Source organism: Gorilla gorilla, chromosome 4 (assembly GCF_029281585.2).
Source record: "Gorilla gorilla gorilla isolate KB3781 chromosome 4, NHGRI_mGorGor1-v2.1_pri, whole genome shotgun sequence".
In the NCBI taxonomy this organism is placed as follows: Eukaryota; Metazoa; Chordata; class Mammalia; order Primates; family Hominidae; genus Gorilla; species Gorilla gorilla.
The window spans coordinates 45335374-45361352 of record NC_073228.2 but is presented as its reverse complement, the minus strand read 5'-3'; the positions used below and the strand labels follow the sequence as shown (position 1 = coordinate 45361352).

Sequence of the window (25979 nt, the reverse complement as noted above, 5' to 3'; positions counted from 1 at the left end):
GGGTAGATGGATGAATGGGTGGCTGCATGAATGTATGAATGGGTGGTCGGGTAGATAGGTGGGTAGATGGATGAAAGGGTTGGATGTGTGTGTGGGTGGATGGTGGCTGGCTGGCTAGGTGGATGAGTGGCTGGATAAATGTATGGGTGGGTGGATGGGAGTTAGATAGATGAGTTGGTGGATGGGTGAGTGACTGGGTAGATGAATGTATGGGTGGCTAGATGGCTGGATGGATGGCTGGGTAGGTGGATGTGTAGGGTGGCTGGGTGGCTGGGCAGATGAATTAGTGGGTAGATGGGTGGATGGGTGGCTGGTTAGCTGGATATATGGGTGGGTGGGAAGGTGGGTAGATGGATGTATGGGTGACTGGATGGGTAAGTGGGTGGATGGATGGGTGGATGAATGGGTGGGTGGGTAAACGAGTGGGTGGATGGATAGGTAGATGGGTGGATGGATGGGGTGGATGGGTGGATGGATGTGGTTGGTGAATGGGTGGGTGGCTGACTGGCTGGCTGGATAAATGGATGGATGGGTTGGTGGGTGCGTGGGTGGCTGGGTGGCTGGCTGACTGGATGGATGGATGGATGGATGGATGGATGGATGGATGGATGGGTGGATGGGTGGCTGGACGGATGATGGATGGATGGATGGATGGATGGATGGATGGATGGATGAACGGGTAGCTGGCTGGCTGGTTGGATGGATAGGTGATGGGAAGATGTGCAGGTGAGTGGGTGGGTAGATGGATGAATGAATGTGTGGATGGAGCTCACCATCTCTCATGGCAACCTTATCACAGCATCTGCTCTTCTAGTTCTCATTGTATTCTCAATTCAGGTTCGAGTGGACTGAAGAGGCATAAAGTTTCAAACTCAGGAGACTTGCATGAAGCCTTCACATGAACACAGGCCTGTTCTCTACTTGGAGATGACAGGAAACTTTCCCAACAAAGGCCTCAGAAACAGTGTCCTTGCCTGGGGTTCCCGCAGAACTCTGCTTCTCCCTTGAAGATGGGGCACTCCCATCTCTTTGGGGCCCCTCCCGGGTCTCTGCCTCCCAACACACAAAGCAGGAGTTGTCCACCCCCACTGTAAAGAAACCAGCTGTGGGATCTTTGAGCAGGTCTCCACTTGTTCCAAAGCCTCAGTTTCTACATTGGATAAAGGGGAATGGCAGTGGCCCTAGAGAAAAGACCTTTTTTTTTCTTTTTTTTTTGAGATGGGGTTTCGCTCTGTTGCCCAGGCTGGAGTGCAATGGCTCCATCTCGGCTCACTGCAACCTCTGCCTCCCGGGTTCAAGCGATTCTCCCTGCCTCAGCCTCTCAAGTAGCTGGGATTAAAGGTGCCTACCACCACACCTGGCTAATTTTTGTATTTTTTAAAGTAGAGACAGGGTTTCATCATGTTGGCCAGGCTGGTCTCAAACTCCTGACCTCAGGTAATCCACCTGCCTCGGCCTCCCAAAGTGCTGGGATTACAGATGTGAGCCACCGTATCCAGCTGGGATGACCTTCTTAGACAGCCTGTGTCACAGAATTTGTAGTTCCCTTTAAAGATGATGCTTGGAATAACCCACTTCCAGCAAGAGTGGACAGCAGCAAGAAGACTTTGTTTCATCCTTCAGCTGAGTCGTAAGTTGTTTCCTTTTGTACATGTCACACATGAAGAAGAGAGCAAGTCCTGGTGCAGGATGGCACCTGTGGCTATGAAACAGAAGAAAATCTATGGCCCTACTAGGGATTGACCCATGACCTTGACCTTTTGGGCAAGGAGCACCGACAGCTAAGCCATCATCCCCAACAGCCCAGTGTGCATCAGATGGTATGGACGTGCAGCCTGGAACAGCCCCCTGGAAGACAAACAGCCAAGTCATTAATCAGTTGCTTTATCCCTGTACTCTGTGTGTTTGTGTGTGTGTGTGTGTGTGTTTGTGTGTGTGTGTGTTTGTTGGGGGATGGGGTAAGGGTATTGTGTGCCTGTGAGTACGTGCCCAGCCCTCCAGACCAGGGTCCTCAAAGGGACCTGCCCCAGTGTGAAGGAAAGACCCCGCCCAGCAATGAGGGAGTGGCCAGGACATCTTTCCACAGCATCTGGGAGGAACGGGCAGGGCCGGATATGGGCTGCCGACCTTCTCCCTTCCTCCTGAAGAGGAAGCTCCTCCTGCGCCACCTTTGTGCTGACCGCTGGGTGGTTACGAATGTGTTCCCTGCCTGTCGTTCTCTTCCTGAGCAGTGAGGAGCAGCTCACTCAGCCCAGCCCAGCCCAGCCCCCACTCCTGAGATCCAACCCATGAAGGAGCTCTGTGTCCTGGCTTCTGACCAGGCTGATGGGTGGGGTGGGAGGCAAGGACCAGAGGCTGAGTCAAGGCCTTCACCCAGCCTCTTCTGGAGCATGGCTCCCTCACCTCTCCCATAAAAAATAGACATAAGGTCGGAAAGGACTTCCCTGAACTAACAGGACAGGGCCTGCAAAAGGCCTGAACCCTGGCCAGCAGACAGGTGATGAGCATGTCTACACCAGGAAGGTGGGGAATAAATTTTATTTTAAAAATTAAATTAAATTTATTTAAGAGACATGATCTTGCTCTATCACCCAGGCTGGACTGCAGTGGTGAGATCATAGCTCACTGCAGCCTTCAACACCTGGAGTCAAGCCATCATCCTCATGCCTCAGCCTCCTGAGTAGCTGAGACTACAGGTGCATGCCACCATACCCGGCTAATTTAATTTTATTTAATATAACACTCCAATACCATGTATCATGTGCCCTTTATAATTATGAACTGATATCATATAAGCCTCATAACAACCCTATGAGAAAGGTGCTCTGATTATGCCCACTTCATATAGGAAGAGGCTGAGGCACAGACAGGTTAAGCAACTTACCCAAGATCACCCATCTAGTAAGCAGCAGAGCCCAGATCTGAATTCAGGCTGCAGAGTTGAGGCTTTTACCTAATATGCAATGCCACCTCCCAGAGGCACAAAAATAAAAGCATTGGTTGAACACCAGATGTGTGCCAGGCACTGTCACAGAGTCCTGCCTGGAGCTCACTAACCAGGTACTCTCAAATACATGATTTCATTTAGTCGTCACAAAAAACTCATAAAGAAACTGAAGGTCAGACTAGTATAAGTTGTAAAGAGTAAGTTGTATAAAGATGCACAGCCAGTCACTGGCCCAACCCAGGTCTCTCTGATGGCAAGACAAGATGGCTTTCCTCTCCACCGGGAGTACGTATCCTAGAAGCAGTTGCCAATGAAGGGAAGAGGGGCTTAGATCATTCAAGTAGCCTGCCGAGGTCAACAGACAGCAGAGGGCTGAGCCAGGATTCAAACACAGGCCTTTCTGATGCCTCTATGAGCCACTGCCAAGGCTTGGGGCTCTTCCAGGCCCAGCTGTTCCCAAGACTGCAATTCCCCAGGCGGGGCTTCCTTTGGAGGAAGAAGAAGCGGAAATGTCATGCTCTGGACCCACCTGGTAAAGAGAGGTTGACCGTGGCAGTGAGTACTCGGGGCACCTGGGGCCAGCTGACCCTTGTGCTTCAGACACAGGTGTTGGGCTCGGTGGGAAGGTCTGCTGGTCCTCTGCTCTTACCTGAGCATCTCCTCTTTCTCTCCAGACCCAGCTCTTGGCATAAACAACACTTTGGAGACCCTCAGTGCAATTTAGCTCCCTTAACTTTTTTTTTTTAAAGGGCTCACACCTGTAGCTCCAGCAGATTGGGAGGCTGAGGCAGGAGGATCGGTTGAATTCAGGACCCTAACCCTAACCCTAACCCTAACCCTAACCCTAACCCTAACCCTAACCCTAACCCTAACCCTACCAGCCTGGGCAACATAGTGAAACCTCCATCTCTACAAAAAAAAAAAAAAAAAAACTAAAATTAAGTAGGCATGGTGGTGTGTGCCTGTGGTCCCAGCTACTCGGGGGAGGGTGAGGCAGAAGGATCGCTTGAGCCCAGGAGTTTGAGGTTGCAGTGAGCCATGATCGTGACACTGTACTCCAGCTTGGGAGACAGAGTGAGACCCTGTCTTAAAAAAAAAAAAAGTGTGTGCGCTATTTTCTGAAAAACAGGAGCAGACAAAAAGGCCCCATCAATTTCTATTTTGCCCTGGGCCCCTTAACCACAACTCCATTTGGGAATGGCTAGTAGAAGAGTTCAGTCTCGGCACTGTGGGAGAGCAGGCTGGGGGGCAGCTCAGCCTGGGTTACCGACCCCCTAATCCCCCAATGGTGGAATGTGCTTGATTCCAGGAGGCTAAGGTTTGGAGGGTGGGTGAGCTGCAGAGGCTGCTATGGCCCTGCTGTTTGACGCTTCATGATAGATGAGCCCCCAGTCCTCCTGTCTCTGTGTCCCCCCTCCTCCCCCACCGCCCCCCTCACTCTGTGAGGTCTGGCTTGTGCAAGGAAGCCTGTCAGTGTCAGGACACGTTGGCCTCATGGCCCGCAGCGGGAAGGGGGCCTTTGAGGGATGCCTGCTGTCTGGCCCTCTCCTCAAGAGGGGTCCTCTCACCCTATGCCTCAGGGTCCTGGGCGCTTCCCTTTCAAAGCTGCAAAATGATCACCATTAATGCAGCTTGTCTCCTGGAGGCGCTGAAAATAGGGTAAGGGAGGAAGGGCCCCTGACTGCCTGGCCTCCGAGAACCGGTATCGGTCTGGCTTAGTTGAGGCTGGATGTGGAAGAGAGAAGGGCACAGGCTAGCTTGGTGGATGTTGAGTGGGGATTTTGCCCGAGGGGGTGGGAGCCATTAGGACCACCCTGGGGACTGCTGTGAGTTCAGCTGTGGACTTCGGCAGAGATGTGGCCGCCATCTGGCTGCCAATGAAAGAACCATATTGAAGCCTGCCATGCTGGGAGCAGGGGAAGACAGGCCACATCCCCAGGGTCAGCACCTGCACCTTCCGGAGACTCAGTGCCTCCCAGGGGCCTCCGTGCCTCACTCTGGCCCTAACCTGAAAGTCCCATTCACCTCCAACAGAAAGCTCACCTGGACTGCCCTCATACCCCACTCTGAGATCCACTCTTTCGATCTGAGGGACCTCAGAGGAGCCCAAATGGAGGAGCTATTCAGTCTGGAAAACTGGGGACCCACTTTGTACATCCACATGAGGAGGCCCTGGGCTGTCAGGCTGGGAGAGGTGGGTCTGGTGGAAGAAGTACCATCCAAGGCAGCTCTGCCTTCCAGGAGCCTGCAGTCTCATCAGAGGCCAAAGGTTACAATCCAGACCAGCCCTGAGCCATAGAAATGTAGCATGAGTCTCACTCTGTCACCCAGGCTGGAGTGCAGTGGCACATACATGGCTCACTGCAGCCTCCAACTCCCGGGCTCCCAAGTAACTGGGACCACAGGTATGCACCACCACCCCTGGCTAATTTTTAAAATTTTTTTTGTAGAGATGAGGTTTCGCTATGTTGCCCAGGCTGGTCTTGAACTCCTGGGCTCAAGCAATCCTCCTGCATTCGCCTCCCAAAGTGCCGGGATTGCAGGAGTGAGCCGCTGTGCCTGGGAAGATGCATGTATTTAATATGAGCCATGTATTTAATTGTAAATTTCTAGATGGCACATTTAAAATGGAAAAAGGAGCAGAGGAAATTAATACATTTTATTTAATCCAATACAGATGAAAAATATTGTTTCAACATAAAACATAAATGTAAGCATATTAATATTTTACGTTTTTACCTTTTTCTGTACTGTCTTCGAAAGCCAGTGTATGCTTTACAGTGACATCACATCTCGATTTGCTCTAGCCACGTTTCAAGTACTCAGGAGCTGCATGTGGCTAACAGCTAGCGTATTGGATGGTACAGCTCTAGACGCTGTGGCTTGGGCCATGGCAACAGCACCTTTATTTTTTAACTTTTCTTTTAAGTTCAGGGGTACATGTGCAGGTTTGTTATATACGTAAACTTGTGTCAGACATTAAGCCTAGTATTTATTAGTTATTTTTCCTGATCCTCTCCCTCCTCCTCCCACCCAGCACCTTCCTTTCAACAGAAGAAAATTCCAGATGGAATGCACAAGGTACAGTGGGTTTGGAGGCATGGAGAAGCCGGTAGAACTTCCTCCTTGGAGGCTTTCAGTCTGGACTGGGCTGCTCCTCCTCCTGGCAGGCTGAAGGCAATCTAGCTGAGAGTATGGCTCCTGAGCGCTGGTCCCAGGCCTGGGTTCTAGAATGTCTCTGTCTGCAGGGCTCACTTGCTGCTGTGTGTGTCACCCGAGAGGCAGCGTAGAGTAGGAAGGGGGGCACTGGATGGGGGGTCAGGACATTCAGGTTCCAGCTGGGCTCTGAATTCTGCACAATCGGGCAGATCACATCCCTTTCTGGGCCTCAGTTTCCCTGTGGGCAAATGAGCAGGAAGGCAATTACTCAATACCCCCATCTCCCACTCTCCCCTTGAAACCCCAAGGACTCATTGAGTGGCATGGATCGGGATGATACAGGATCTCCTGCATGCTCAGGGCAAGTCCTGTGGTGCTGTAGAATACAGGACTCCTGGGTTGGCACTCTTTGCCACCTGCCAAAAACAACCTCCGCTTCCACACTGGCCTGCCACAGCTGGAGTCAATTCACTGATGTTTACTCAGCCCTCCAGTGTGCCAGATCCTCCGAGTGCTGCTGTTCTAGTGACTCTCACGGTGGGGTAAGGCATCCTCACCCCACATGGAAATGGAGTAATTCCTGAAGATGTCCTCTTAGCCATCACCTGTCTAGCTTGGAGTAGTTGAGCAGATTCATGGAAAGACATATGCACCTCTTTGTCCTCAAGAAGCATATGATCCAACCTGGAGACTGATTACGTGTGGAAAGTCAATACTCCAGCAAGGTGAATGCCAAGAACAATCAAGGCAAGGGAGTGGAAAGGCTGCCACAGGCTGAGTGGTCGGGAAGGCTGCTGGAGGAGGAGCTGGGATCTGAGCCAGCTTGGAAGCGGGGACAAATCACTTCAGGGAGCCAGCAAAGGCACACAGGTGTGAAAACACACAGTGTATTAGAGCACCCAGCATAGGATCCATGACTTGAGCCCACGGTCAGCTCACGCAGTGCAGGGAAGCAGAGGCTCCAACTTTGGGAGGTAGAGGTGGGTTGGTCTGGGGAAGGCAGGATTCCAAGCTAAGGAAGCAGGAGCAGGGAGCCACTGATGGTTCCTGAGCAGGAGCATGACATGCATATGGCGGTGCCAAGGCAGGTGAATGTGAAGGCAGGATGCTTGGAGAGGAAGGTGGGTGCAGAGGGAAATGGCCATGAGCACCTGTGACAATCACTGTGACAATAACACTCAAAATGGAAAGCCCTTTCATGCCCCTTCTCATTTAATTCTCTTCCAACTCAGTGAAGTACATAGAATGGGTAGTATTGCTTCCTTCTTAAAGATAAAGAAAATGAATTTCAGAGGAATTAATTGATTTGTCCAAAGGGACCAGCTTGGAGAATCAGACTCAGGCTTTGTGTCTAAAAATACTGAACTCTTTCTACTATCCCACATCTTAATGGTCCAGGAAAATGGGGTCCCAAAAGGAGATAGAGATAACCAAAGAAGGCTCCCCAGAGGGGTGAAGTACATTGAGAGCAGAGTAGAACTCAGATGATCTGAGCATCCCTCAGAACTCTTCACACTTCAGTACTGACCTGGTGTATCTGATCCAACTGGTGCTTACATGCCCAAGGTAGGAGTCAGTGAGGCCTAAATTTAGGTCTCAGCTGGCCATCAGCCTGCTGCATAGCTTTGGATGTTTTACGTAACCCGGCTGAGTCTCAGTGTTGTTTCTCATCTGCAAATTAAGATAGCTGGGCGCTGTGGCTCACGCCTGTAATCTCAGCACTTTGGGAGGCCAAGGTGGGTGGATCACCTGAGGTCAGGGGTTCAAGACCAGTCTGGCCAACATGGTAAAACCCCGTCTCAACTTAAAAATATAAAAATTAGCCGGGCATGGTGGCACACGCCTGTAGTCCCAGCTACTCAGGAGGCTGAGGCAGGAGAATCGCTTGAACTGGTAGGCAGAGGTTGCAGTAAGCTGAGATCACGCCACTGCACCTTAGCCTGGGTGACAGAATGAGACTCCGTCTCAAAATAAATAAAATAAATAAATATAAATTAAGATACCTGTATATGAGGAGCTCGTAAGGAATGAATGAGGTCATTATTAGTGAGAGCCCAGAGAGACCGATCTCTCAGCCAGCCCCTCAAGTCTACACTAGGCCAACCCCCATCGCTTGATGTGACACACAAGTCTGTTCCACACCCACGATTGACCAGAAGACCACCATCCTCCCCCTGCAGCTTCCCCTAGCCTCATGCCACCTCTGCCTTCCTCACACCTCCTCTCCTGCTGTCCCAAGGATGTGCACACCTACTCCCTGCTCCGTATGGCCCCAAAGAGCAGCGGGTGCAGAAGGCATTTCTCTAGTCTGGGAGGGCTTCCTAGAAATGCTGCTGAGCCCTGCGAATGCCTAATGACCATGGGAATCATTTAGCAAGAGAAAAAGTCAGACCTTTGCCCTGGCCCAGCTCACAGGTGATGGGGTTAATCGGGAATTCTTTCCCTCCTCAGGGCTGCTGGTAGGGGTCCAGCTCCCCGATGACCTGGGGACACATTAGTCAGTGATAAGTGGGGCTTTCCAGCCCCTTTTATCCTGTTTACAATACACTGGTTTTCCTTAGACAAAACCCTCCTTCCCTGCCTTGCTCCTGGCTGTTATGGCTACATGAGACAATTTGCTGATGGACTCTCTAGGGAGGACAACTTCCTTGGAGTCCCCTTCCCACCTCCTGCAGCACCCGGGGCAACATCCCCTCTACTTGGTGGGTCCTGGAGGGGGCCACAGATGCTTGTTTTTCTCAGCTCATTGCAGCCTCTGAATTCAGAAGTGCCACCCTGTCTGCTCAGCTTTAACCCAAGGGGGTGAGGAGAAATCCAGAGGTGAAAAGATGATGTTTCCCTGGCTTTGGGGTGGGAGTGACTGGGGTCATTGTTGCTGTCCAGAGTGGAAGCCATCAGAGGTGTCCTGTTTATCTGTGTGACTCGGCCCTCTTTGGGTCACAAAGGCCAGATGATCCAGCAGCTACCTGGAGGGTGGTTTATGACAGCAGCCTGGTCCTAGTCCCCTTCTGCCACCAACAAGCTTGGCCAGCTTAGGCAGGTGAGTTCATTTCTCTGAAGTTTAGTGTCCTTGTCTAGAAAACTGGCATGGTGATGCCTGTCCTGCCTCCCATGAGGCAGATGGGAGCACAGAACGAGCCACGGCTGTCCCAGTGCCTAAAGGGGAGGCACTGTATTTGGCACTTTGCACTGATTCCAGGTGACGGCTCTTCCAGCAAGAATGGCTCCACCGCTAAGGGCAGTTTTTAATCGCCTAAAAGCCGACTTCCAAATAATTCTAGATTTCTGAAATGCCAAGCAGGTAGGATACTTAGGCGAATAAGTTAATGAAACGGAGTCCATTTCCAGGCAACAGAAGTTTCACAAGCACCTACCTCACACCAGGCACTGAGCTGGATATCAGGAAATGCAGGGATGTAAGACACATCTTCCACCCTCGGGCTAGTGAATGGACAACTGGGACCCCTGTGACGAGTGCTGAGAGGGAGCACCAGTGCTAAGGAAGCATGGGGAAGGGGTTCTAGCCCAGCCTAGAGGTTGGGGCCATGCCCCAAGGAAGGTGAATTCAGAATGGGACTTGAAGAATGAACAGTAATAGCTTAGGCCTGAGACAGAGGGAAGGGTGTTTGAAGCACAGGGAACAGTGCATACAAAGGCCAGAAGACACAAAGACCTTGTGAGGAGAGCTGCAATTATTCTAGTTAGGATGGCGGAAATGACCAGGATGAGGCCAGTACCGAGGGCTCTGTCTGCCACGATGAGGATATTACTGTGTTCTCTAGACACCAGGGTGCCATCAAAAGGCTTAGCATGGCAAGGCACCAACTATGCTTCATTTTTTACTTTTTTATTTTTATTTATTTTGACAGAGTCTCACACTGTCGCCCATGCTGGAGTGCAGTGGCACGATCTCGGCTCACTGCAGCCTCTGCCTCTTGGGTTCAAGTGATTCTCCTGCCTCAGCCTCCCGAGTAGTTGGGACTACAGACATGTGCCACCATGCCCGGCTAATTTTTGTATTTTTAGTAGAGATGGGTTTCACCATGTTGGCTAGACTGGTCGCAAACTCCTGACTTTGGGTGATCCGCTTGCCTTGGCCTCCCAAAGTGCTGGGATTACAGGTGTGAGCCACCGCACCCAGCCTACTCTGTGTTTTAGAAAGATCTTTTGGGGAACTTTGAAAAGGATGATTGAAAGTGCAGGGGGTGGCTGAAGAATGATGTGGGCATCTCGATGCACTCTCATATTTTAGTAGGGGAAGTGGGACATAGTCACAGCTGGCCCCAACGGTGCAAGGTGGCATGTGAGCATTGGCACAGGTGGGACACAATAGCGGGGCGGCCAGGAGGAAAAATAATCCGAAAGTGCGCTGGGAAGGGGAGTGACCAGGCCAGGAGAGTAGGGGGGCCACTAATAGTTTAAGAGAAGGGATAATAGAATTATCCTATTTCGGCTGGGCGCAGTGGCTCACGCCTGTAATCCCGGCACTTTGGGAGGCCGAGGCAAGTGGATCACCTGAGGTCAGGAGTTCGAGACCAGCCTGACCAACATGGTGCAACCCTGTCTCTATTAAAAATACAAAAAAATTACCCAGGCGTAGTGGTGCATGCCTGTAGTCCCAGCTACTCGGGAGGCTGAGGCAGGAAAATCTCTTGAACCCGGAAGGCGGAGGTTGCAGTGAGCTTAGATCATGCCACTGTACTCCAGCCTGGGGGGCAGAGTGAGACTCCACCTCAAAAAAAAAAAAAAAAAAAGGAAAAGAAAAAGGAAAGAAAAGAAACTCTTTGCCTTAGCCAAGAGAAACCACACAGATTGCCTCCTGGGTCTACCTATACCCATTCCAACTTTATCTCACTGCCTGCCAGGAATGCCCTGTGCCTGCCTTTCCATACATCCTTGTAGTTCAAGGTCCAGCTGAAATCACATCTACTCTAGAAAGTCTTCCTTTGTCATAATAATTCAAAGGGATCTTTCTTTCCTGCATTCTGATAGAACTTAATTGTCCTTACTACTCATTACACACTTGTACACTGTCTTGCACAGTTATATTTTCATAAGCCCTGTACCCTCTCATTCCAACTACATGAGAAACTCTTTGAGGTTGGTTATCTATTGCTGCATAACAAATTAGCCCAAAAGTCAGTGGCTTAAAATTCATCCATTTTACTATATCTCTTGATTTTGTGGGACAGGAATTCAACCAGAGGCTCAGCTGGGCAATTCTATTTCAGATGGAGTCTACAGAGGTCACACAGTAGGATTCAGCTGACAGATAGACACAGAGGGTACGATATGGCTTTGCCCACATGTATGATGCCTTGGTGGGAATGGCTGGAAGACTGGACTCAGCTGGGAATGGTAACGGGAGCCCCTACACGTGGCCTTTCCAGCATGGTGGCCTCAGGTTGCTGGGCTTCTTCCATGATGGCTGGGGCTTCCAGAGTAAGTGCTGCAAGAAGCTGAGTGGAAGCTGCAGGGCTTCTTATAACCTGGCCTTGAAAATCCCAGAATTTCACTTCTTTCATATTCTGTTGGTCCAGGAAGTCATTAAGACCAGCTCAGGTTTAGAGGGAATAAAACTAGACTCCACCTCTCAATGGTAGCAGTAGCAAAGAATATGAGATCATCTCTATTTTATTACACAATTTGCCCTAAGAGCTAGGCAAGCAGGGTCCCTAGCTCAGGCCCCAGGCCAGATTCTCAGGGGACCCCACACTTTTGAGTGCTCTTCTTGAAATATTCTAAGTTCTCTTCAGTGGCTGGGATCATCCCAGTTGGTTTCTCTTCAGAGTACTCTGTGACCCACCTCTTGATCTGTGTGGTTGGCCAAATGCCCTGAGGCGGTTCAGGGCTCATGCCTATGGGATTGTCCAGGGCAACCTGACAAGTAGATTGCTTCTGCTGACCAGCACAGTATTTATTTTATGGCATTGAACAATACTGGGCCACTAGAATGGTACTGATTGGCTAATTTGGGGTGATTCACATTGGATATATGAGTTCAGAACTCTGGGCTACTAACAGTTCACCACCAACCCTTGAGGTTGAGCCACCTGTGTGGGTCAATGCCCTGGCTCTCACCACATTTATGACCACAGTGCCACCTCTGACATGACACAATAATGAGAGTGGATGCATCCTTTAACCTGACTGCTGGGGTACCCCACTTCCAGCTGGTACAAGGTGTTCACCCCTCTCCAAGGCTTTGCAACACATGTCAGGCAATCCTCCAGAAGTGGCCACGCCTATCTTTTCCATTCAAGACCATTATGCTGTAAGGCCAACCAGCTTTTACAATCAATGTCCTCTCTTGCCTCTGATCAATATAGTGATCTCATGAGATACTGGGTTGGTTTTAAGCTGTTCCAGGTGAGGGCCAGATGTTCCTTACATGAATGGAACTTCTCTTCTTGCTCCACCCATGGGCCCTGAGCCTATCCACTCCCTCCCCTGACAACTGATTTCAGTGTGTGGAAGGCAGGGGTGCAGTCAACACTGAAAGAAATCACCTTCTAGGAATTCAGTGATTAAGGCCTAAAGAATTCAAGAGAAGATGTGGTTGGATGATATATTGTTGTAAACATACATATAAAACTCTGATCGGTGAAATTTTATTCACATTTTTCTGCATACTCTAAGCAAAACTTGCCATTGGTGTCATCACTAAAGAAGCACAGGAACAAACTTTGAGTTATGAAGCCAGTATTTGTAGGTAGAGTGAAGAATTGTGCAGCATCATAAGTAATGATGTAACCAGCATTAAATAAATGGCATTATCAACACAACCAGCTGTCTTAGTCTATTTTCTGCTGCCATAATAGAATACCACACACCGGGTAATGTTTAAAGAAAAGACGTTTATTCAGCTCACAGTTCTGGAGGTTGGTAAGTCCAAGAGCATGGCACCGTCATCTGGTGAAGTTCATCCCATGATGGAAAAGTGAAAGGCAGAAGTTAGTACATGAAACAGACAGACAATGGCAGCCAAACTTATCCTTTTATCAGGAGTCCACTCCTGTAGTAACAACATCAATCCATTTATGAAGGCTCTGTCCTTGTGACCCAATTGCCTCCCAAAGGCCCCACCTTTCAGTACTGCCACAATGGCAGCCAAGTTTCCAACATATGAATTTGGGGGGGACACATTCAAAGCATAAAATTCTTCCCCTGGCCCCCCGCCAAATTTATGTCCTTCTCACTTGCAAAATGTATTCATTCCATCCCAATAGTCCCAAAAGTCTTAACTCAATCCAGCATCAACTCAAAAGCCCAAAGTCCAAAGTCTCATCTAAATCAGATATAGGTGAGACTCAAGGCATGATTCATCCCAAGGCAAATTCCTCCAGCTGTGAGCCTGTGAAATCAAAACAAGTTATCTTTTTCCAAACTACAATGGTGGTACAGGCATAGGATAGACATTCCCATTCCAAAAGTGAGAACTAGGCAAGAAAAGAAGGGTAACTGGTCCCAAGTAAGTCCAAAACCCAACAGGGAAAACAACATTAAGTCTTAAAGCTAGACAATAATCTCTGATTCATGTCCCACTCCTGGACATGCTGGGAGGCTGGGCCCCCAAAGCTTTGGGCAGTCCCACCTCTACAGCCTTTCTAGGCTCGGTCCATGCAGCAGCTCTGATGGATTGAGTCTCCTGCCTACAGTTCGCAGGCTGGAGTTGCATACTGGTAGGACTACAGTTTTGTGGTCTTGGAGATGGCTCCATTCCCGCTGCTTCACTAGGCACTGCCCTACTGCAGACTATGTGGTGGCTCCAATCCCACATTTCCGCTTGGCGTTGCCCTAGTGGGGACTCTCTGCAGTACCAGCTTTAAATAAATGGCATTAGGAACTGGAGGGGCAAAGAAAGCTACATAGGCCAATACAAACAGGTTCTGAACAGTCATGGTATTGTGAATAACAACGTTGTTCCCTTTTCTCATGTAGCCAGAAACTAGTGAGAAATAGCACATTTGACAATAACATAAAGAGATAGTTCCTGGACCCAGACAGAAAGCGATGGTGCCTGAACACTGTAAAGAATATTCACATGCACTTATTAGACAATAAACAAATATCTAAGTACTTTTCTCTACTAATTATTCTAAATCTTTGTTGTTAAATCACTATTCCTCACGAGTCCATGAATTTTATAACACAGTTTTGTTTGTTTGTTTGTTTTTTGATACGGAATCTCGCTCTGTCGCCCAGGCTAGAGTGCAGCGGCGCGATCTCAGCTCACCGCAACCTCCGCCTCCCGGGTTCAAGCAATTCTCCTGCCTCAGCCTCCCGAGTAGCTGGGACTACAGGCACGTGCCACCATGCCCAGCTAGTTTTTGTATTTTTAGTAGAGAAGAGGTTTCACCATGTTGGCCAGGAAGGTCTTGATCTCTTGACCTCGTGATCCGCCCACCTTGGCCTCACTAAGTGCTGGGATTACAGGCGTGAACCGCCGCCCCCGGCCTATAACACAGTTTTTAATCAAATTGCATATACAGACTGGGCCCACAAAAACATTTGCTTGGGGCTCCACAAAACCTAGATACAGTCCTGTCAACGTGATAGATAAATAGGTAGGTATGTAGGTATTAGGTTGGTGCAAAAGTAATTACGGTTTGCCATTAAAAGTAATTGCAAAACCACAATTATTTTTGCACCAACCTGATAGAGATATAGCAGGCAGACACACACACACACACACACACACACACACACACACAAAATTTCCCAGAGCACTACTCACCAATGAAGTACTAATGAAATAGCTCCCCCTGAACCACAAGGGTCATTGGACTGCAGCTCCCTTCCTCCTACAGAATGAAGTCCAAGCTCCTTAGACTGACTTGGCCACTGGCTACCTTTCTGGCCTTGTCCTTTGTCTTTTTGTGCATTATGTTCTAGTAACTTCAAACTGCTTGTAGTTTCCCCTGCACATCATATATCTTTGCTTTTGTGTACGCTGTTTCCTCCTCCTGGGATGTTTTCCCCACTGGCCTTATCTTCCAAGATTCAGTTTAGGTATCATCTCCTCTTTGAATCTCTCTTGAGTCACCAAACTGGGCTAAGTGTTCCCTCCTTGTCATCCCACAGTTCCCAATTACTGTATCCCACACTCACCACATAGGATTCTAATTATCTATTATCTGTATAGATGTTTACCTCCCAGTATATTAAAGAGCTTCTATGGTAAGGTGGTGTCTTACTCATCTTTGTATATCAGCCCTTGCATTGTGCTTGACACACAGTTATCAGCTCAATGAATCTATAATGTAGGATGATTTATGGAAGGAGACCAATGGACTAAGTCAAGTGGACTCTGGTGAGCCTAGAAAACGTTCTAGTAAAATGAAGGAGAGGCTGGAGGGTAAGTCATGCCAAGAGAATATCAGCAGTATATATCAATTATCCAAGTGGTTTAGCCATACAAGAAAAAGAAAAAATGGGATATAAGTTAAAAATGCAGTAAGCTGGAGAGTGGAATTTTCTTCTATTTAGAGGAAGGCCTAAATATGTATAAAGACTTAAGAGACTGAGAGGCAGAAGGGAGATCTTCTGGACTTCAATTTCCTTATCTGCCTTATCCACCTCCCAGGGATGCCATGAGACCCAAAGGAAAACAAGACATAGGCATGAAAATTATTTGAGAAATTTTTTACATTACTATCCTCTGATAGATTTTTCTGATAGCTTCCAACTACCCGCAGAATAAAAATCTATAAATAAAAACCCAATGCTGACATTTAAGATTTCCTGGCCAGGCGCAGTGGCTCACACCTGTAACCCCAGCACTTTGGGAGGCCAAAGCGGGTGGATCATCTGAGGTCGGGAGTTCGAGACCAGCCTGACCAACATGGTGAAACCCTGTCTCTACTAAAAATACAAAAATTAGCTGGGCGTGGTGGTGGGTGCCTGTAATCCTAGCTACTCAGGAGGCTGAGGCAGGAGAATTGCTTGAACCCAGGAGGAGGAGGTTGCAGTGAACCAAGATTGCACCATTGCATTCCAGCCTGAGCAACAGAGCGAGACTCCATCTCAAAAAAAAAAAAAAAAAAAAGGAAAAAAAAAGAAAAGAAAAAAAGAAAAAAAAATTTCTATGATCTCGTTCTAACCTTTCTTCGACTACTATTATTGCCCCAAACACCCTGAATCCAGCCAGAGGAGATTCATGTTCTTTCCTTCGGTTTGCCTTTGCTCAAGCTATTCCCTCAGCCTCAAATGCCCTCCTCTTCATCTCTACCAGGCAGACACAATAAACATTTTCAGAGTGGTTAATATATACAAGACACTGTTAAAATTCTATTGATTCTTGAAGGTCCTATTCATATGCTATTTTGTCCATGAACCGTTCTTGCCCTTCCCACGGAAATGGTACTTTGTATCAATTGTAGCATGTATTCTACTTAATAATGTAGCTTGAGGGTATGATTAGTTCTCCCAACAGACCATGAGAGATATGGGAGGTTTTAGGGCTGTGTCTTGCTTGTGTTCCTATCTCCAGTATCTGTGCGTGGTACATTGTAGATGCTCAATTATAGAAAAAGTTAAAAAAATAATTTTAGGAAAAGAATGTACATGGGTGGACAGTCTCTTGGGACACAAAACTGGGTGGGATCCAGGATCCAGGAAAAGAGAAGTATCAACTTGTCCAAGAAAAGAACGTCTCCTGCCTTGGGAGGAATAGCAGATAAGCTTGGAGGATGGAAATGAGATAGCCTATGTGGAGACAGAGAAGTGTCCAAACCCAGTCCCAGCTCAAATGCCACCCCTTCATTAAGTCTCTCCTAAATCTCCTCCTAGAGACGACCCCCAGCTCAGCTCAATCTCTTTGGATTTTCTACCTTCTAGAATGTTTGTCTTGATAAATAAAATTCATAGAAAGCCATTGGTTTGGACTGAGCTCCTGCACTAGGCGCAACAGGCCAAACCAAAATAGAGTCACTCATGCTAAAGTTCCAAGCCACAAAGCCAAAATTAAGCTGCTCATCTGACCTTAGGAGAAATCAGAAGAGAGGGAAAATAGCCATATCCCCACGATAAAGGAAGTCCCTTCTGCCTTAACCAATACAAGTAAAATAACTTTGAAACTTGTTCTTTGTTTCTGCTTTTTTTTTTCAGCCCTTTTCTGTCTATAAAGATAATCTCCTCTGCTCAGCTCATCAGAATACTCATTCTATTTTATAGAATAAGGTGTTGCCTGGTGCTAGAATCGCAAATAGCCAGTTAAGATCTGTAACTGTGTTGTATGAAAGGAGAGAAGGTTAGCACTCCCTTTGACAAGGATGGAAGAGGCCCTTGGGCCTGACAACACGCATACGGTTAAGGCATTACCACCTACTTCGTGGGATCTAACCATCGTTTTTGAAATGGTGCTGGGAAAACTAGCTAGCCATATGTAGAAAGCTGAAACTGGATCCCTTCCTTACACCTTATATAAAAATTAATTCAAGATGGATTAAAGACTTACATGTTAGACCTAAAACCATAAAAACCCTAGAAGAAAACCTAGGCAATACCATTCAGGACATAGGCATGGGCAAGGACTTCATGTCTAAAACACCAAAAGCAATGACAACGAAAGCCAAAATTGACAAATGGGATCTAATTAAACTAAAGAGCTTCTGCACAGCAAAAGAAACTACCATCAGAGTGAACAGGCAACCTACAGAATGGGAGAAAATTTTTGCAATCTACTCATCTGACAAAGAGCTAATATCCAGAATCTACAATGAACTCAAACAAATTTACAAGAAAAAAACAAACAACCCCATCAACAAGTGAGCGAAGGATATGAACAGACACTTCTCAAAAGAAGACATTTATGCAGCCAAGAAACACATGAAAAAATGCTCATCATCACTGGCCATCAGAGAAATGCAAATCAAAACCACAATGAGATACCATCTCACACCAGTTAGAATGGCGATCATTAAAAAGTCAGGAAACAACAGCTGCTGGAGAGGATGTGGAGAAATAAGAACGAACACTTTTACACTGTTGGTGGGACTGTTAACTGGTTCAACCATTGTGGAAGACAGTGTGGGGATTTCTCAGGGATCTAGAACTAGAAATACCATTTGACCCAGCCATCCCATTACTGGGTATATACCCAAAGGATTATAAATCATGCTGCTATAAAGACACATTTACACGTATGTTTATTGCAGCACTATTCACAATAGCAAAGACCTGGAACCAACCCAAATGTCCAACAATGATAGACTGGATTAAGAAAATGTGGCATATATATACCATGGAATATTATGCAGCCATAAAAATGATGAGTTCATGTCCTTTGTAGGGACATGGATGAAGCTGGAAACCAACATTCTCAGCAAACTATCGCAAGGACAAAAAAACAAACATTACATGTTCTCACTCATAGGTGGGAACTGAACAATGAGAACACTTGGACACAGGAAGGGGGACATCACACTTCGGGGCCTGTTGTGGGGTGGGGAGAGGGGGAAGGGATAGCATTAGGAGATATACCTAATGTAAATGACGAGTTAATGGGTGCAGCACACCAACATGGCACATGTATACATATGTAACAACCCTGCACATTGTGCACATGTACCCTAGAACTTAAAGTATAATAATAAAAAATAATAAAGAAAAAAATCTATAACTACATTTCTTGTAATTTTGTCTTTTGAGAGTATACATATCTTATTTCCTTTCCCAGACCAGAACCTCTTTGAGGGCAGGAGGAACCCGGTTTTCCCTACTTTACACATGACACATAATAACCACTCATTCAATGTAGGTTTACTGGATGGATAAATAGGAATGGGGGGTAGATAGGCGGGAGAGTGAGTAGACAAATGCGAAACAGGAAAAGCTTGCGCCAGGAAAAACAGTGAAGAGCGAAATCTCCAGACCCCCGATTAAATGGTTTAAAGTGAAGCCAAACAAGAACCTCCCGCCCTCTCTGCGGCAGAGAACAGCAGATGATCGCGGCTCGCCTTCAACTTTGCTCTGAGGACCTCTCGTTAGTATCCCGCGATTGTCCTTCCTAACGCCTGACTGAATCCTGAGGCTAGTCTTCAGCGAACATGTACACCGCCTTGCCCTTCACGTGAAGCCGAGCCTGTGACTACACTTATCCTTCCGTCGCCGGCCTCATTTCTCCTTCCCCTTCTCCGATCTCGCAACCACTGCTAGTAAGGCGCGCGTGCGGGCAGCCCTGGCCGGCAGGGGAGGGAGGGTCCTGCGACCGGAAGCCGGAAACCGGAAGGGGAGCTGTGAGGACGTGTTCTGAGGAAGCCAGAGCCGGAGCCGTGGCCTGCCGGGCCGGCGACATGGAGCCGCTGTACCAGCAAACGCACAAGTGAGGGCCGGTCGGGGAGCGGGCAGGGGCTAGACGAGGCGAGGCCAGGTGAGCCTGGCTTCTGGGGCTGAGGCCTCGGTCAGCCAGGGTAGAGGCCGAGTTTTTCCGCCAGGGCACTGCTGGGGATGCCTCCGAAGTGCTTAATCCTTGGCGGGACTCCCAGGTCAGCCACAGACAGTGGGTTCAGGCTGGGGCCTGGAGACGTGGGGCAGATGACTCCTGGGGTCTGCAAGTTCGTGACTACCTGCTGGGTAGACTGGGTGACGGGAAACTGGCACCTGCAGGTTATAAAACTTTGTCCAGCACTTGTCAACTCGGTGCTCCTGGTTGGTAGACCTCGAGAGGAGACACGGAGTAGGAGACACGGCCCCTGGCCGTAGGAGTGTACTGTTTAATTGGAGAGTCAAGGCACGTACGGGAAAGTATTTGTATTCTTATTCGATTTATACTAAAGACCACATTTTTATGGTACAAAGAAATTGCTGTCCACGTAGCATTCACTATTATTACTTGTTAATCGTATCTGGTTACAGGTTATCGCTAAGAAAATCAAATTGTAATTTAGTTTCTCATAACTTAAATTCCTTGGTAGTGTCCTTTATTCGCAACGTCCTGCACTTTTGGAATTGCTGAGATACGTAGTTGAGTATTAATGGGGCCATACTTACCCTATTTTTGGGGGCGGGGGGCAGAATTATGATTTTTACCCTGTTTTGGAGAGACGGAATTTTATGATTTTTATTTTTTATTGTAAAATATACACAACATAAGATTTACTGTTTTAACAGTTTTTAAGTGTACAATTCAGTGACATTGAGTACATTCACAACTTACATCACTACGATCCATTTCCAGAACTTTTTCGTCATCCCAGTGTGCCTGTTAATCAGTAGCACTTCATTTCTTCCTTCCAGAGCACCTAGTAACCTCTGTTTTACTTCTCTCTATGAATTTACCTATTCTAGATACTTAATATAAGTGGAGTCATACAGAATTTGTCCTTTTGTATCTAGCTTATTTCACTTAATGTTTTCAGGGTTCATCTATATTGTAGCCTGTTACCAGAATTTCATTCTGTTTTATGACTGAATAATATTCCGTTGTATGTGTCTACCACATTTTGTTATCCATTCATCTGTTGATGGGCACTTGAGTTGTTTCCACCATTGGGCTGTTGAGAATAATACTGCTATGAACTCTGGTGTAGAAGTATCTGTTTTAGTTTCTCTTCTCAATTTTTTGAGGTATATACCTATCCTATTGAGAACTTTCAAACTTATGCTGTAGTTTTGTTGATTAAAACACTTAAAATCACACTCCCAAGGCCTGGAAATGAAATGCCCTGAAGCATGAGGAATAAGAGGGTGATGATCCTCTTTCTCTTTCATTTTCTAAGTTTATGGGTTTCTTTTATTTTGGCGATGAGGTGTTTCATTTGGACAGGCGAAAATACAGAACCTACTTTGTAATGACAGAATTTTCTTTTACACTGGGGAGCCCTATTCTCACATAAACATTATAGGAAGGGACTTAAAACTAGTCTGTGAGTAATTTAGAGAAAGAATGAAACGAAATTATGTTCATGTTACTAAGAAAGGGCCTATCTTTCACAATAGCAGGGCACAATGGGCATAGTAGTGCCTTGAAGTTAATCTGTTATGTATGGTCTTATCTAGTTAATTTAGTTAAAGGATGTTGCCAAGAAGGCCATGACCCATTTTATATTCAAGAATAACTTTATTTAGAGAGTCTTAGACTACCTGTTTTCAGTGCAGCTAATCACAGAGAAAACTGCATGGCTCAGAAGAGGAATTCTAAATGGTACCCCAAACAAGGTGTGTGGAGTGTAGATGCTCTGTAGGCCTCCAACAATGCACCCTTGGACTCTAGCAGCTTGCCAGTTTTTTCTATTAAGGGCCAGGTAGTAAATATTTTAGGCTCTGTGGGCTATACGGTCTCTGTAGTTACTACTCTGCTGTTATATTGGGAAAACAGCCATAGACAATATGTAAACTAATTGATGTACCTGTGTTCCAGTACAATTTTATTTATCAAAACAAGCAGTGGGCCAGCTTTGCCCCACAACTATTAGGCCCTCTGCTACCCCGACACTCATTAATTCATTGAATATTTATTGAGCACCTACTATGTGCTGTGCACCATTCTCAGTGCTGGCAGCACAGCCCTGCCCTCGAGGAGTTTACCTTCTTTTATACTGCAGTATCTTGTCTATCTTTCCTCTCCAGTGCTGAACCAGGAGTGGGAGTTCTGGTTCTAGACCTCCTTACTTTATTTTTCCTCATCTGTAGAATGATATTATAATTTGGGCTGGTTAAACTGTAAGGCTCCTTTCAGTTCCATGATAACAGAACTGATGACTGAATGACTTTCACAGGAAACACGTGGAGTCCAGTGAGCACCAGCAATGAACTTTCGCAACTGCAGAAATTAGTGATTGCAGCTGAGTTGACACAACAGTAGCTGAACTTATTAATTTTACTGGAACTTTGAACCCAGTTTGTGATTATCTCTTGCCGTGTCACTGAATACATTGAGTATATTGGAATTAGATTGACATATTAAAGTTACTTGAAAACTCCTGAACCTACCTGAACAATGAATGAATGAAAATAAAGGATGAAAAACAATAAACATTTTACACTTAAATGTTTAATTTAGATGAACTTTATAGAGGAGCTAATAGCCAGGCTTCTATTTTTGAGATCCCAATGGTTGTAAAGGTGACCACATTTGTCCCCTATGTAGTCCAAGATCAGTCTCCTGTCCTGGACCTTATCGTATGTCCAGGACACAAGAAGCACTACATTTAACAAGCTCCCCAGGTGGTTTTGATGAGCAGGTAGGCTTAAGAACTGTTACCTTATCTCAAGACCATTTTTTTTCCTGAACAGTGGAGCTTAAGAACTATTACCTTATCTCAAGACCATGTTTTTCCTTTATAGATTTTGCCCTTTAATGAGCAAAATGTAAAGGCAAAGTGAGTGAAATGAAAATGACCAGATTGTTGCCACTACTTTTAAGTAAAGTTAACAACAAACTTACATGATGCTGTGTAGGTTACACAGCGTTTTCATGTTCATCATGGTCAGAGGCAGCCTGGATGCAAAGTGGATGTTATGGGGTGGTGGGGGGCGGTGAGTAGTTTCATGAACTTTTAAAAAGCACTTCCATTAAAAAATTCTTCCTAGATCTTCTGTAAACCTTTTTTAAAGACAGCTACAATGACCCTGGCTTATTTGCTACTATTTCTCTGCTTTGTTATATTATCACCCAAGCCCACCATGGACCCCATGCTAGAGAGGGCTAAGACTTCTTTTTCCTCATGTCCACGCTCCCAAGTCATGCTTGTGTATCACCTGTTTCTTATGGACTTCCAGTGTGTTGTGTTGTGTTAGAATTCCCAGTTCAGTTTGAGACAGATTTTGCACTTGGCATATTAGTAGTTCCCACCTTGCCATTCATACTTGCTTTGTTGTTTCATATTTATGTTTTCTTAGCATGAAATGTAGCCGCTGGAATTGTATTATTGGCCACATCATCTCTGATTGGTTCAAAGCAAATAGAGATTTGATGGGAAAAGTCAGTGGATTATGGGCCTGTACAAAAGTGCTTTGATGAACGTCCTGCCATGTACATCTCCTCAGGGTATGCCAGAACCTCTCTAGGACACATTCCTCAAACTGCTGGGTCATAGCATGGACACATGCTTTATTCTACTAGTTATTGTCAGAAAGCATTTAAAGTGTTTTACCAATTTATAATCCTACCAGCTGGGTATGAGAGTTCTAGTTTCCCTATTTCCTTATTAATGCATATGTCCCCAAACTTTAAAATATTTGTCAGTTTGATGGCTGAAGAAATGTGATCTCATTGCTTTTCATTTGTGTTTTCCTAGTTGAGTGTCATTTTGTATATTGATTGACCATTTGGGTTTTCTTTTCTGTCATTTGCCCTTTTTTCATTTAAAAAAAATGCCTTGTTTGACTTTTTGTATTGATTTGTAACAATTCTTTATATATTTTCTGCACGTCAATCCTTTGTTATCTGCTGCAGATACCCTCCAGTCTGTGCCATTCATTTGTTTATTTTGTGGCTTTGGTGTACAGAAGTTTTTTGTTTTCATGTTGTCAGATGTATCCATCTTTTTCTTTGTGGTTTGTGGGTTTTGTGGGGGTGGGTAGTTTTTGGATTTTGTCTTATTTAAGAAATCTTCTGTAACCCGAGATCATTTATGCACACCTGTATTTTCTTCAGAAAGTTTGAAAGCTGCTCTGCTTTTTCCATTTGGGTTTTAAGTGAGCTTGAGTTTATTTTTATGTGTTACCTGAGGTGGCCTTTTTCTGTACAGGTAACAAACCGGAGCTGTTGGCATTTATTGTAGTCCCTTCTTTCAAAAGCTCCCAAATAACGTGGGGCTGTGTCTAGGCTGGTTCTTTCCTCTTGGGCCAGCTGTAGGTTTTGCCTTTCCTTGTCTGTCTGCACCTGCACTGCCGCCATATTGTTTCCATTGTTACTGCTTTGTAAGTCATAATGGCAGGTGGGACAAGTCATTCCTCCCCCTCCTTCTTCAGAGTGGTCTTGGCTATTCTTTACCTCCCCCCTTTTTATTATGTCACTGTTCGTGTTGATCATATTACCAACTTTCAGATTTTTCTGTTAAATCAGCATTGAAAATTTACCTCACAGCCTGCGTCAGGACTTCCTTAGAGTCCTAATTCTCCTTTCTGTCCCCGTTACCCTCCGGTCCCCTGTACCTGTTCCCTTGGTTGCCCTGCTTCAGGTGTCGGCTACCTCAGGCTGCATTCCTACATCAGCCCCCATACCTCCACACCCCCGCATCATCCCACAATATCCCAGACTTACTTTCCAGAAGCAACGGCCTGGTCTCGGACTCTAGCAGTGATTTCTAGTTGCTTCTCAGGGCCACAGGTCTTGCCTAGGAGCACCCTGGGGAGTCATTTGACAGCTCACCCAGCTTCTTTTGGTGCCCGAGGGCATATCTGGAGGCCATAGGGAAGCCCTGGAAAAGACTGGGCACAAGCTGAAGCCAAAGTTGGGTGCCTGGCTGGCATTGGTAAATTTGGGGTCCTGGTTTGCATTGCTCACGATGCAGAATGGTTGCTGACCTTTCCTCCAGCGTTGGGGATGATGTGAGAGTCCAGCAGGCCCCCTTCATGTGGGCCCTAACTTGGGGAAACCTCCACCATGAGCACCAGGAAGTGGATGGTGGGGCCAGCATAAGCAGTATCCCGAGGACTGATCATGGAGGACCATTAGGAAGGGGGTCTTGAGGATGACCTTGGCCAGACTGTGGGAAGCCTCCAGAGAGTGTTACCCAGATCCAGGGTACAGTGTTGCATTTCCAAATGAGATGGCAGTTCCTTCGTTCCTTGATATTGTTGGAGAAAGATGTTTACCAAACAGGAGGTCCCTGTCTCAGGGTCTTCCTCTGAATGGTTTCCTCCAGTGAGTCACTTCAGCATCCTCTCCCCCGACCCAATTCCCTTTCAAGCAGCCCACCCTACTTGTAATCCACATGTCTTGAATGAATTTTTGCATATCATTTTCTTCTATCTTCCTTCACCAAATGATGTCTCCCTTCTTCACAGCGATGCTCAGAACTCTTTCCATCCACATAACTTACCTGGTTTCTCTTTCTCAGCCCCACCCCTCTGTCTGCTTGCCTGTGACACCACTGTGCAGAGATGCCCCTCTTTCTGTTTGTTTATACTTATGTGTATTGCTTTTCTTGTGAATCTTCCCAGGGCTTGTTCATGTCTGTTTAGCCTGTCATTCCTCATTATGTTGTTTCTCAAGGACAAGGATTATATCTCCCTTGCCCTTTGACTCTTCCTAGTACAGGCCAGTGCTTAGCACATTAGGTCGTAGAACAGAAAGTAGGATTGGCCGGGTTCAGTTTGAGGTTTATCACTTGCTGTGTGATCTTGAACAAGTTACATAACCTTTCTGGGCTTCAGTTTTTATAAAATGAGGATGATAATGGTACTTTCCTCATAGGGTTATTGATTTGGCAGAGTATCTTGGATATGGTAAGCACCCATAATCTGCCTATCAGTGTTATTGTTAGTAGTTAAGATATTAGAAACCATGCCAAAACGTGGGACCTAAAGTGCCACATACAAATTTTACAGTTCAGTGATGCTGTCGATTTAAATCAGTTACATGTTGGCATCAGAAAAATTGTCTTTCCTGACTGAAGCACTGTTGATTACTCCTGTCTCACTCATTTCCTCCCTCTTCCTTTGATAGGCAGGTCCACGAGATCCAGTCTTGCATGGGACGCCTGGAGACGGCAGACAAGCAGTCTGTGCACAGTGAGTAATTAACTGTGGAGACCAGAGTCCTTTCTCTGATGACAGGGTGCTAATGGGCTGGGCTTCCTGACTGCACTCTGCCTCGGGGGCTTAATGATTCAGCGTGGAATGAGTTTTGTTGTTAGGGTGGACAGAAAAACCCTATGGCAAAGTCACTGATTTCCCTGAGTGTGCCCTTTGGAATCCCACAAGT

General features: G+C 46.5%; 1 protein-coding gene, 1 long non-coding RNA gene and 1 other non-coding gene across 21 annotated transcripts in view; 2 read left to right on the top strand and 1 right to left on the bottom strand.

Annotated features, from left to right (window-relative positions):
- Positions 1 to 5892: 5892 nt before the first annotated feature.
- LOC129533730 (uncharacterized) lies at positions 5893 to 8992 on the bottom strand. 2 transcript variants are annotated; one of them, XR_008680086.2, is made up of 3 exons: positions 8110 to 8992; positions 7635 to 7777; positions 5893 to 6344 (listed from the first exon to the last, which is right to left on the bottom strand). It is a non-coding gene; the product is annotated as an uncharacterized lncRNA (long non-coding RNA). The 2 variants fall into 2 exon arrangements; XR_008680085.2 differs by having other exon boundaries at positions 6034 to 6344; positions 8499 to 8944.
- Positions 8993 to 17335: 8343 nt separating this feature from the next.
- LOC115934864 (U6atac minor spliceosomal RNA) lies at positions 17336 to 17461 on the top strand. The gene has a single exon (XR_004070603.1). It is a non-coding gene; the product is annotated as a U6atac minor spliceosomal RNA (small nuclear RNA).
- Positions 17462 to 19301: 1840 nt separating this feature from the next.
- The window catches only part of GOSR2 (golgi SNAP receptor complex member 2), a 45696-nt gene continuing 39018 nt past the window's right edge, over positions 19302 to 25979 (top strand). For 10 of the 18 annotated variants that reach the window (XR_002005853.4, XR_010133599.1, XM_055387828.2 and 7 more), the window contains exons 1-2: positions 19303 to 19430; positions 25722 to 25786. Coding sequence is in view for 16 of the 18 variants with exons in the window: in XM_055387828.2 (XP_055243803.1) it covers positions 19402 to 19430; positions 25722 to 25786 (94 nt within the window). In the remaining 2 variants the exon portion in view is untranslated. Of the gene's footprint in view, positions 19843 to 25721; positions 25787 to 25979 lie in introns of all 18 variants that reach the window. The other 8 variants (XM_055387829.2, XM_055387824.2, XM_031011084.3 and 5 more) reach the window with 4 other exon arrangements.